Genomic DNA, 12,825 nt, shown 5'->3' on the forward strand with positions numbered 1-12,825 from the left:
TGCTGCAGTGTAGACATGGCGGCTGATCAGTGCTGCTCATAGCACTATGGATCTGTCAGGAACCTGTAATGGGTAATTGCTGCAGTGTACACATGCTGGCTGAACAGTGCTGCTCATAGCACTATGGATCTGTCAGGACCCTGTATTGGGTAATTGCTGCAGTGTAGACATGGCTGCTGATCATTGCTGCTCATAACATTATGGATCTGTCAGGACCCTGTATTGGGTAATTGCTGCAGTGTAGACATGGCTGCTGATCATTGCTGCTCATAGCACTATGGATCTGTCAGGACCCTGTAATGGGTAATTGCTGCAGTATAGACATGGCTGCTGATCAGTGCTGCTCATAGCACTATGGATGTCAGGACCCTGTAATGGGTAATTGCTGCAGTGTAGACATGGCTGCTGATTAGTGCTGCTCATAACACTATGGATCAGTCAGGACCCTGTAATGGGTAATTGCAGTGTAGACATGGCTGTTGATCAGTGCTGTTCATAGCACTATGGATCTGTCAGGTCCGTGTAATGGGTAATTGCTGCAGTGTAGACATGGCGGCTGATCAGTGCTGCTCATAGCACTATGGATCTGTCAGGACCCTGTAATGGGTAATTGCTGCAGTGTACACATGCTGGCTGATCAGTGCTGCTCATAGCACTATGGATCTGTCAGTACCCTGTAATGAGTAATTGCTGCAGTGTAGACATGGCTGCTGATCAGTGCTGCTCATAGCACTATGGATCTGTCAGGACCCTGTATTGGGTAATTGCTGCAGTGTAGACATGGCTGCTGATCAGTGCTGCTTATAGCACTATGGATCTCTCAGGACCCTGTATTGGGTAATTGCTGCAGGGTAGACATGGCTGCTGATCAGTGCTGCTCATAGCACTATGGATCTGTCAGGACCCTGTATTGGGTAATTGCTGCAGTGTAGACATGGCTGCTGATTAGTACTGCTCATAGCACTATGGATCTGTCAGGACCCTGTATTGGGTAATTGCTACAGTGTAGACATGGCGGCTGATCAGTGCTGCTCATAGCACTATGGAGCTGTCAGGACCCTGTATTGGGTAATTGCTACAGTGTAGGCATGGCAGCTGATCAGTGCTGCTCATAGCAATATGTATCAGTCAGGACCCTGTAATGGGTGTTCCACCCCTTATAATGCCCCATGCAGCATGTCACCCCCCCCACATAATGCCCCATGCAGCATGTCACCCCCACCATATAATGCCCCATGCAGCATGTCAACCCCCCCCCATATTATGCCCCATGCAGGATGTCCCTTCCCTCCCCATATAATGCCCCATGCAGGATGTCACCCCCCATATAATGCCCCATGAAGAATGTCCCTCCCCCCCCATATAATGCCCCATGCAGGATGTCACCCCCCATATAATGCCCCATGCAGCATGTCACTCCCCATATAATGCCCAATGAAGCATGTCACTCCCCATATAATGCCCCATTCAGCATGTCACCCCCCATATAATGCCACATGCAGCATGTCACCCCCCCATATAATGCCCTATGCAGCATGTCACCACCCATATAATGCCCCATGCAGCATGTCACCCCCCCATATAATGCCCCATGCAGCATGTCACCCCCCCATATAATGCCCCATGCAGCATGTCACCCCCCCATATAATGCCCCATGCAGCATGTCACTCCCCATATAATGCCCCATGCAGCATGTCACTCCCCATATAATGCCCCATGCAGCATGTCACCCCCCATATAATGCCACATGCAGCATGTCACCCCCCCATATAATGCCCCATGCAGGATGTCACCCCCCATATCATTCCCCATGCAGGATGTCACCCCCCCCATATAATGACCTATGCCTCCATACATTAAAAAAAAAAAATCCAATACTCACCTCACTCCTCCTCACCTGCTGCCGCTGCTCTGGTCTGGTCTGGACTCCAGCGTCGCGGCGGCGTCGTCCCGCTCTCCTCTCCCTGTGACAGCACTCGGGAGAGTGCGGTGTAAAGACGTCACCGCGCCCTCTGACCTGAGACGTCACAGGAAGCGCACAGCAGGAAGACAGCGGATCTGCGGAGGCACGGGAAGAGGTAAGTATCCGCCTGCCGGGGCCCTGAGCAAGCGGGCGGAAAGGCGGGCAATGGCACCGCTCTCCTCTCCTCCGCCCATAGCCAGGCGGGCCGGATAAAAGCCCCGCGGGCCGTAGTTTGAGGACCCCTGCTCTACACTGTCCATGTGTCCATTGCGACACACCCATTTTTGGATGTCGTTATATTTACAATGTGATTGGACATTTTTGATAATATTTATAAGCTGTATGTAGAAACAGGAGGTCAGTTTTCCTTGTATGAGTCATAAGTCACTGCAAAAGTCCCTGGCAGGGGGATGAGAGCAGCTTGGTCAGGAGGGGAATGATTTTTGCAGGGAAGAGTCTTCCTAATTCTACATAGAGCAGAGAAAAGAGAATAATTAGCCCAGTAGAAAGGTATAATGAGCAGCTGTAAGTACAGTGCTGTATAATCTGATTACAATATACTAAGAGGATAAGCTCTGATGGGAGAGGGTCTTTAAGCCTGTCATGTATTGGGTAATGAGTTGGGGTGTCAGTCTCCATCAGTGCTGGCTGAACACTGACTATCCTGCTCAGATTACTACACATGGCGCTGCTCCTCCTCCCTGTAGTATGGGCTACGCAGGACGGTGCCGAGGCTCCAGATTCTACCTGCACAGCAACAAGGTCCCAACACTTCTACCTCTATAACTTGCCTAATGCAGACGCAAACCTGCAGCCTTTCCACTGAGATCTTGTCGGCCTTCTACACTGCCATGGCTTTGTCTGCACAATGTAGCTTAAAGGGAATGTCCACTTCTTAAGCATCCTAGAAGTCTACAAGACCACCCCTGATCTCTACAATATAAGGTCGGTGTTCCTCTAACCCCCTGCCTTATTTGGCAAATGGGTTCAGTTTTCTATAGAAGTGGCAGAATTTAACCCCTTCCTGACCATGTTATTTCCCATCTCTGCATTTTTCTTACTCTTCTAAGAGCAGTATCTTTATTTTTCTGTCAGTACAGCCATATGAGGGTTTTTGTTTTTATGCCGTTCACTTATCAGGTAAATTATTTTTATATTTTGATTGGACTTTTACAGAAGTAACGCCCATATGTTTTATTTTAAAATGGGTCATAGAGGGGCAGGGGTGATTTGAATGTTCAGATTCTACTTTTTCCTTTTTGTCCCCTTAGGGGACTTGAACATGCAATCATCTGATTTCTTGTGTTATGTACAGCAATACTGCAGTATATAGCCAGCATTCACAGATCTGTCATGACAGGCATGGGTCTTTTCAGCAGACTCCTTCCTGGCAGTGATGGCATCCCATGATCGTGTTACAGGGGCACAGATGGGCACATGGCATGACTCCCTTCTCAGTTCGCTGGTAATGCCGCTGTCCATCTCTAACAGGTGGAGCTCTGGCCTACATGTGGCTATTAAAGGCAGATGATGGCTAAATATCACAGCCATCATCTTCCAGGCGTGAAGTCACATCTGGCATATGATGTAACGGCAAATCATGTTGGTAAGAGGTTAAAGTGCCACTCCAGTGGGGTTTTGTCACGTGAAATCCTTTTAGTGTAGAAATGACGTAGTCCTTTTGGGCATGAGGGCTGGGTGCTGGGATTACTAGTACACCTGACATCCAGGTGGGCATAATTCTGTTCCTTGTGTATTGGAAGACTTTTGCCTCTGCAGCTTTGGTGTTGGCAATCTTTCACTTTCATGCCCATTGATGGTCCACATGGTTGGCTCAGGAACCGTCCTCACATGATCTAGATTTCCCTAAAGGAAAGTCGCTGTGTGGGGGACAAATGGGGGAGTCTGTGATGCACCTTATGCCACGGCGCCTCGTGTGCTAAGGCGTGTTAGGTTGCATGAGGCTAAATATCCGGCTCTTCATGTTACGGCTGTTGGTATTCATTTAATTAAGGGGGGGATGTTAAATGAGGGAGTGATGGCGGTAAAAGAACAAAATCTACTTTGATTAATACAGACTGTGTATTAGTACAATGTTATAATGTTGATGGTCAGACGCAGGAGTGGGTACAGAGGGGGGCATGTGACAGTTCATTTTCAATCGTTAAAATATGGTTAAGCAGGTTAATGTAGTATCCTGGAATATTAGAGGTATGGGAGATCACAACTAAAGATTTACAGGAGACGGATTGCGATACGGGGGCCGCTGCGGCACTGAGCAAGCTTTGGAGGGGGCCGGCCTATCATTCTACACATAGTACTTATTCTAGGGGGGTTAATAGATTGATTCATCCGAATTTACCCTTTGAATGTGAAGGAAGTATTTGTGACAGGGAGGGAAGGTATGTATGTCTAGTGTGCAGAGTGGCTGGGCTTAGAACTTGTCTAATTGCTCTGTATGTTCCTCCACCTTTCTCTATACGGACTGTGCGCCAGCTATTCCCGTGGATAACGGAATTTGCTACCATACCCCTGTTAGTCATCGGTGATTTTAATATGTACCTACACGCTGAGCTTGATAAGTATAGGGGTAATGTTGGGGGAGGGGCTGCTCAAGAGACGTCGTTGGCAAGTGTCTTGCAGGAAATTAGCTTGGTAGATGTGTGGCGGGCTCGATTCCCAAATGTTAAGCAGTATTCGTTTTACTCGCCATCCTATTCCTCTGTCCAGAATTGACCTGGCTCTGGGAAATAGTCATCTAGTCCCTCTAGTTACTAAAGTAGAATACTGCACGAGATTGTTATCTGATCATTCACCATTATTGGTTGTTTTGGGGGTCGATCCTGGCACCATAAACAGAAGGGCACTGTGGAGGTTTAACCCCTACTGGCTGGATGTATTTGGGGAACAGATGGACTTAGCAGGTAAATTGGATCGTTTCTTTAAAGACAACATAGGCTCTGCCCCTTTAAACACGGTATGGGAAGCCATGAAGGCATTTTTACGGGGGATCCTGATTAAGGAAATTTCCATGATCAAATCCAAAAACAGGGCCCGTCTTCAGGAGCTGCGGAGGGAAGTAGACATATTGGAACAGAGGTATGTTGGGTCCCCAAGCATAGAGAATAGGGAACACTGGACACGGGCACAGGCTACACTAAATGATCATATATTGAAACAAGCGGAGCATAAACGGTTCTTTCTTAAACAGCAATTTTATGTGGAGGGAGAGAGTACAGGGCACTTGCTGACCACCATAGCCAAGGCCCAGACTGGGGCTCCTATGATTGCACCTATCAGGGATACTAAGGGTGTGGTAATTACTGATTCAATGGAAGTTTTACAGACAATTATACTCCTCCAAACTGACTAAGGCGCAAAGGGACATAGATCTCTATCTTCATGATATGCAAATACCATGTCTGACAGATGGCCAGAGAGAGCAACTAGATGCACCAATTACACTGGAGGAGATGCAGGAAGCTTTAAAAGATTTTCAAAATAACAAGGCCCCTGGTACTGATGGGATCCTCGCGGAAATTTATAAGGAAGCTGGGGGGGTTTTGCTTCCCAGGTTACTGGAAGGGCTTAAGGGGGCGAGGGAGGGGGGGCTTTGCCGACTTCAATGAGGGAGGCTAGCATAGTTCTTTTGACAAAACCTGGAAAGGATGCATTAAACCCTGAATCATATAGGCCAATATCCTTACTCTCGGTAGATGTAAAAATTTTAGCTAAGGTCTTGGCTACCAGACTGGTGGCGGTTATCACACATTTGGTTGCAGAAGACCAGACTGGGTTTATACCGGCCAAGTCGACGGCAATTAATTCTTAATCTGCAAATGCAGTCACAAAATGCGGGTGGTAGGGCAGTGCTATCACTTGATGCCGCTAAGGCTTTTGATAGTGTCGAATGGGAGTATTTATGGGCTGTTTTGAGAAAGATGGGGTTTGGTACTGGATTTCGGGCCTGGCCGCGGCTTCTGTATAACAATCCGGTAGCTCAGATTCAAATTAATGGCAATCTTTCTGGTAGCATTGAAATGGGCAGAGGCACGCGTCAGGGCTGCCCGTTGTCTCCCTTACTGTTCGCCCTGGCTATGGAGCCGTTGGCTGTTAAGCTTCGTTCCAGCAGCGAAATACAGGGGTTCCGCTATAAAACACTGGAGGAGCGGGTAGCCCTATATGCCGACGACCTTCTGTTGTTTTTGGGCGACACGGAGCAATCTCTGACGACGGCTATGAATTTAATAAGGGAGTTTGGAGATCATTCTGGCCTACAGATTGATTGGGATAAATCAGTTCTTATGCCGGTGGATGGTTTGTCTCTGAATACTAGGGCAGGGAATACTTGATTGAAGATTGTGCGAGAATTTAAATATCTCGGAGTTAGAGTGACCACATCTATCGGAGATTACATTCCTTTAAACTTACTTGAACTGCTTACCAGATTTCAACAAAAGGCCAATACTTGGAGCAAACTCCCCTTATCAGTAGTAGGTCGAACTAACTTCATTAAAATGGTGTTAATGCCCCAATTATTATATATCCTTCATAATTCACCTGTCTCGGTCTCCATGAGAAAATTTTATAAATTTCAAGCACTATTTCGGGAATTGATCTGGAAAAAAGGGGTTGGATACACTTCAAAGGCCCAAAGATCAGGGGGGACTAGCCGCACCTAATCCATGGATATATTTTCTAGCCTCTCAGACTCAACAACTCTGGTTAATTCAGGGGAACCTAGATAAACTGATACGTCTACTCAAACACAATTTGCCAATTACCTCCTTTCTAGAAACGGGAATCTCGGGGTGGGATGCTAGGCGGCATCTTCCGACCCTAGCACTTATGGGGAAAACGTGGCAGAAAATCAAACTGTTGTTGGGAATAGAGGGTTTTACCCCGTTGTGGCATAATGCGGGCCTTCCAGAGATCCAGAAATTGAAAGGATTCGGAATATGGGAAAAATTGGGAATAACTAATGTGGCACAAATATTAGAGGGGGAAATATTTAAATCGTTCCATCAGCTGAAAGAAGAATACTGTATTCCACAAACTAGTTTCTACTTTTATCTCCAAATAAGGCATGCATGGTTTGTACAGCCGCGACATATGCAGAGTAAAATCCAACATCATCTACTGTTTAACACATTATTATGCCATAGAGGTGGGAAGGGATTGATTTCCAGAATCTACGGGATACTTATGCAGCAATTTCAGTGGGACAGACCCTTAAATGTTAAGGAGAGGTGGGAGCGTGACATTGGTACTATAACCTCGGAAGAATGGGAAGATGTGGTGGGGAGCGTTCCGATACTATCTACATGTGCGGCACATAGACTCTCACAGTTGTACTTATTGCATAGGGTATATAGAACTCCCAAATTTCTACAGCGCATTGGAGCAAGGAATGACAGTGTGTGTCCAAAATGTGGAGAGGAAGGAGCAGATCTTATGCATATGATGTGGACGTGTAGGAGGGTCGCGGTATTCTGGAATGTGTGTGTAGTACATTAATAATGTGTTTGAGTGTAATCTACCCTTATATCCTAAAGTGTGTGTTGGGCCATGTAGAAATAATAGGATGTGACGAGGATGAAATAATAGCCGTTAAGAGGACTCTATATCAGATCAGAAAGCTTATAGCTGCACATTGGTTGGATCCCTCTCAGGTTCCAGGAATTCTTGGATAGATTGCGTCTTTTATTAAGATTAGAAGAGGGAGTGTACAAAAAGCGGAAGGCTATACGGAAATTTGATCAAATCTGGGGTAGATGGAGCACGTTTCATGGTTATCATATTATGTCCATTTTAAATATCAGTTGAGTCTGAAATGTTGTGGTCTCTCAGGTTCTACTTAACTAATCACTGACTATTAGATATTATGCTCTGTATCCATGGATCAAATTATCAATGCTTTAACAGTTAGATAAGCTATATGATAATATGCCGTCTGTAATTAAATTTGTCTTTGCCATATGGTTTTTGGGGGTGTAATGGGCGGGGGGACGGGGAACGGGTGGGTTTTGAAGGGCATTGCCAGTTGGGTGATGCCTCAATGTTTATGTGCAATGTTAAAAATGTCTTTTAATAAAAGGTATCTGATTTTTTTTTTAAAAAGGAAAGTCGCTTGTGAAAACCCACCAGGACAAAGTGCACGGTTCTGTATCATGTGGGAAAACATCAAGAAAAGCTCTAGGAAATATCAACAAGCAAGTAATGACCCAGAAGAACGGGCAGCCTCTGAAAGGAGACCGGAAAGTGCCAAAGCCTGCGCCAGCTGTTATACAGGTATAATGTATTACCGCAGCTCTGATCATACACCGCTCTTGTGTTCTGCCCTGTACTGATGTACAGACTTGTATCTACATAATCCTAAAATGCCACAGGAACATCTGCAAGAAGATCACATGGCATTTTCTACTATTACAAGTCCCATTATTATCTGTTGGATTAAAGTGGGCTAATATCTGGCTAATCTAGCTGTGTAACGTGTATGGGGGTCTCCTGGCTGCCCTAACAAATGTTCAGTTCAAATACCCGCTCCTTGTTCTCTAGGCACACATTGCTTAGAGGCAGCAGATTACCCTCCTCCCCACAGAACACATGAGAGCTCATCTGTATGTTGGGAGAGATGGCTGCTAGCCAAACAGTGTATGGCCAGGCCACAGCTAGGCCACAAGGGCTTGGCTGACTCCTTTTCAGATCATATATGGAGAACCTAATGGTAAATACTGGATAAATGAAGCTTGTGACCTGGTTCCCGTTCCCCACTAGGTTTCTGACACTTCTGATAAGATAGACGAGCAGCAGTACCCCGACATTGAGAAGTTTGTTCCCTACAATCCTGCAGGTAACTCTTCCACACCTTGCTGTACCTATTGCCTGCCATTAGCCACTTGCCTTTACATTTAATTTTGAGCATCAGAATCAATTCTAATATTTGCACCTGAAGCTGGATGGGGTTAGTGAATTTGTCACCAGGATTTTGCTGCCCCATCTGAGAGCAGCATGATTTAGGGGCTGAGACCCTGATTACAGTGATGGATCACTTGGTGCAGTTCAGAGTAACTGTGTCTGCTGCAGATCTACAAATGCTCTGAATGCTGGGCTCTGTATAACCCCACCCACACCACTGATTGGTAGCTTTCTGCCTATGCACGGTGTATAGAGCTATCCATCAGTTGTGGGGACAGGGTTGGACTACATGGCAGCAGCTTTACTAGTCCTCTGGTGGCAGTCTCCTGCTGGTGGAGGATCACTTATCAAAACTACAGCAGTCAGCCCAGAAAGCAACACGTCTCTGGAATTGGGGATCTTTGTCCCCACGTTGTGCTGCTCTCAGATCAGGTGGCAATAAACCTGGTGACAGATTCCCTTTAAATGCAGTTTAGGGCCATCTCTGTTACACTCTTACTCTCTATTAGCTGCAATGTCCCATCTGCCTAATGCAGCCACAGATCTCATGGCTGCAGTATCCGGATCTTCAGATACTCGCTGACATCGTGTCAGTTAATCCAATGAGTGTTTGCAGTGACAGCAATGTCTGTTAGCTGGGCTTCTGCTGCTGCTCAGTTGTGGAGGAGAGCAGACAGATGTCAGTGTGGTGTTCGGAGGCTCCTGGGGCCCCTGCACGTGACATCAGGAGTGCCAGAGATCCAGAGTGTGGTCTTGGGCTCCACTATATAGGTGGGACTCTGCAGCTATTTGGGGGTGGGGAGAGGAGGGCACAACACTGACGTGTGCAGTGAAGGTGGTTCAAGTTCATTGATGCTAGATGACCCATTTTGGTGGATTGAGCCCAAAGGTAAACTAGGAATGCCAAAGAACCAATCAAAAACAACTGAACAAAATAGTCAAATTCTGCATAAATAGGAAATCTACTTAACCGTGTATTCATTAAAGGTTTTTTAGAGTGACACCATAGAGACAGGCGCTCACACCAGTGTACATACAATAGTTAAAATACAAAAATATAGACTAGATCTCACAGACACAGGGCAAAGTGTGTGGTATGGAATCCAATATATAATGTATCAGAGCAAAGATTATAGATCTAACCATGCAATAGCTCTGTCCAAGAGTAATTGAATAAATCTAAAGGTGCTTAGTGCATAATCCAAATAGGGATTCCCAACACAGGAAGTATGTAAAGGTGCTTAGTGCATATCAAGGTCGGTAGTAAATAAAGCATTAGTACCTGTGTGGTCCAGAGACTTGTGTGGAGCCCACCCAAGTGTTGGGAATCCCTATTTAGATTATGCACAAGTACTCTTATCTCGTCATATAGTAGATTTATTCAATTACTCTTGGACAGACCTATTGCATGGTTAGATCTATAATCTTTGCTCAGATACATTATATATTGGATTCCATACCACACACTTTGCCCTGTGTCTGTGAGATCTATTCTATATTTTTGTATTTTAACTATTGTATGTACATTGGTGTGAGCGCCGGTCTCTAGTGTCACTCTCTTACCTAACCGTGTATTCATTAAAGGTTTTTTCCTATTTATGCATACATTTTCTATATTCGGTTCTTGATTGGTTCTTTGTAATTTCTTCCAAACTGTCCTGTCCACATGTCTGGTGAATGTGTGAATTTCTAACTAGCACACATGTTGGTGTAGTATTTACAGAGATTTTAGTGCCGTATCTTACTACAATCTAGGAATGCCTCCTAATCTTAAGCACCACATTAAAGCCCTTTTAAACCATAAGATATGAGTGGACTTGCAGCAAGATTGCTGGGTATCTTTGAGCAGCCAGTTGCTTATTCCTTTACCAAAGATCAACCTATGCTAAAACTATATTATATATTTTTTTGCCTTGTAGATTTTGAGACCTTTGATGTCCCAGAAGAACATAAACTGAGTCACCTCTCCCTGGCTGGTGTCGGTCTTATAGCTAATGTGAATGATGCTAAAAGGTTTGTGTCTCTACTAAGCCTAGAGCCGGCCCTCATGGACATCCCTGCACTTAATTGGGTGTCAGGTAGGTGATTATAATTGAAATGGCAGATAAGATGGTGAAAGCCAGCCTTACTCTGCAGAGATCACTACACATCATGGTACTGTCATCAATACGGGTGACTGCAGTTCTGACACCTTCATACCAAGCACTGTAAAAGCCTAAAACCATTTGGTGAAAACAGTGACTGCCAGCAGTTAGATATGACGCCAGAATTATGGTGCAAATACTTTAATAACACCAGTCTGGATGAATCAGAGCCCCGCTGTCTTGCCATGCAGGGTTTACAGCTCGCTCCCTTTCCCCTGCACTGTCACTGCTGCAGCCTATAACTAGCAGCAGGGGAAGGAGTACAGCTGATGGGGTTAAAATTGTCACCAGGTGATTGCCCCTACATTGTGCTGCACTCAGATGGGGTAGCAGAGACCCTGATTCCTGTGGTCATAAAAATGACAGTAAGCGACATCACTTTTCTCTGTCTAGCAGTTCTCTGAATGCTGAGCTCTGTGTAACCCCACCATTAATTGTACCCATGGTCAAAGCTGCTAATCAGTGATGAGGATGAGCTCTGTAGGACTACATGGCAGCAGGTTTACTAGTCCTCTAGTGGTGGTCTCCTACTGATAATTATTGATATTTATCAGCACTACACTAAGCAGTCCGATAAGTGTCACATCGCTGGAATCGGTCGCTCAGATTAGGTCCCAAAATCCTGATGGCAGATTCCATTTAAGTAGTGATCTCGGCCATGTTGGTAACAGGCTACAATCCTCATCCATGTCTAGACTTCTGGGCTGGGTTTTGAGTGACTTGACCATTAGCTTCCTTGTTCTCCTCACTCTCCCCATATAACTGTTATCCAGTGTCACTAGCCTCATTCCCTACAGCAGGGGTCCGCATTCTGGGGCTCAGACCCCCCGTGTGCCTTACAGCTGGGTGCATTTACATCAGGTCTAGCGAACAGCCATAAAGAGCAGGTCTCCAGATGGTGACTTGTGAAGAACCCTGCAAAGAACAGCAGATCTGGATGTGTAGATGGGTGGGAAGCTTGAGAGAAAATGATACTGCCGGTTAGAGGGCGCTTGAAGCTAGAGGTGATGGGAGAATACCTGATGGGGTCACATCCAGGGGTACTCATTAAGTATACCTCCTATAACGGTGGGGGCACCGGATCTTTAACTGCCGTTATATGCTTAATGTGGGTCATTGGACACCACTGAATTGCTATATAGCAGGTCAAATAGGTTTTCTACACTAGTCAAAATAACTTTGTATTCCAGATGCTGCTGACAGTCTTCCATCTTTCCTTGCCATGCTGGAAGAGATCGCTGTGGAGATGCCCCTGACTGACTGAACAGATTAAACAGTGAAACGTCACTTATTTATTTGTCCTCCATTTTGTTAGTGCGCTTGTTCTTAAATAATAAAAAAAAATGTTTTAATGAATGTATTGCTTGTTACATATATTGAAGGATGGCATTACAGTTGGGAATTTCTACTCTACTTCTGCTAAAGTGTAAATTCACCATGTGTTGGAGGAATGTAGCTTTTCCGGAGCCGTGTATACAGTGCTGGCCAAAAGTATTGGCACCCCTGCAATTCTGTCAGATAATACTCAGTTTCTTCCTGAAAATGATTGCAATCACAAATTCTTTGGTCTTATTATCTTCATTTAATTTGTCTTCAATGAAAAAAACACAAAAAGAATTGTCCTAAAGCCAAATTGGATATAATTCCACACCAAACCTAAAAAAGGGGGTGGACAAAAGTATTGGCACCCTTTGAAAAATCATGTGATGCTTCTCTAATTCGTGTAATTAACAGCACCTGTAACTTACCTGTGGCACCTAACAGGTGTTGTCAATAACTAAATCACACTTGCAGCCAGT

General features: G+C 45.3%; 1 protein-coding gene across 1 annotated transcript; it reads left to right on the top strand.

The window, feature by feature from the left end:
• Positions 1-5,905: 5,905 nt before the first annotated feature.
• LOC141207888 (securin-like) lies at positions 5,906-12,290 on the top strand. The gene is made up of 5 exons (XM_073664453.1): positions 5,906-5,915; positions 8,086-8,255; positions 8,742-8,817; positions 10,802-10,960; positions 12,217-12,290. Exons 1-5 carry the CDS (start codon positions 5,906-5,908, stop codon positions 12,288-12,290), a joined length of 489 nt encoding a protein of 162 aa, XP_073520554.1.
• The last annotated feature ends 535 nt before the right edge of the window (positions 12,291-12,825 follow it).

The sequence above is a fragment of the Phyllobates terribilis genome, unplaced genomic scaffold (genome assembly GCF_046119375.1).
Source record: "Phyllobates terribilis strain yellow unplaced genomic scaffold, ASM4611937v1 Scaffold_162__1_contigs__length_4246735, whole genome shotgun sequence".
NCBI lineage: Eukaryota > Metazoa > Chordata > Amphibia > Anura > Dendrobatidae > Phyllobates > Phyllobates terribilis.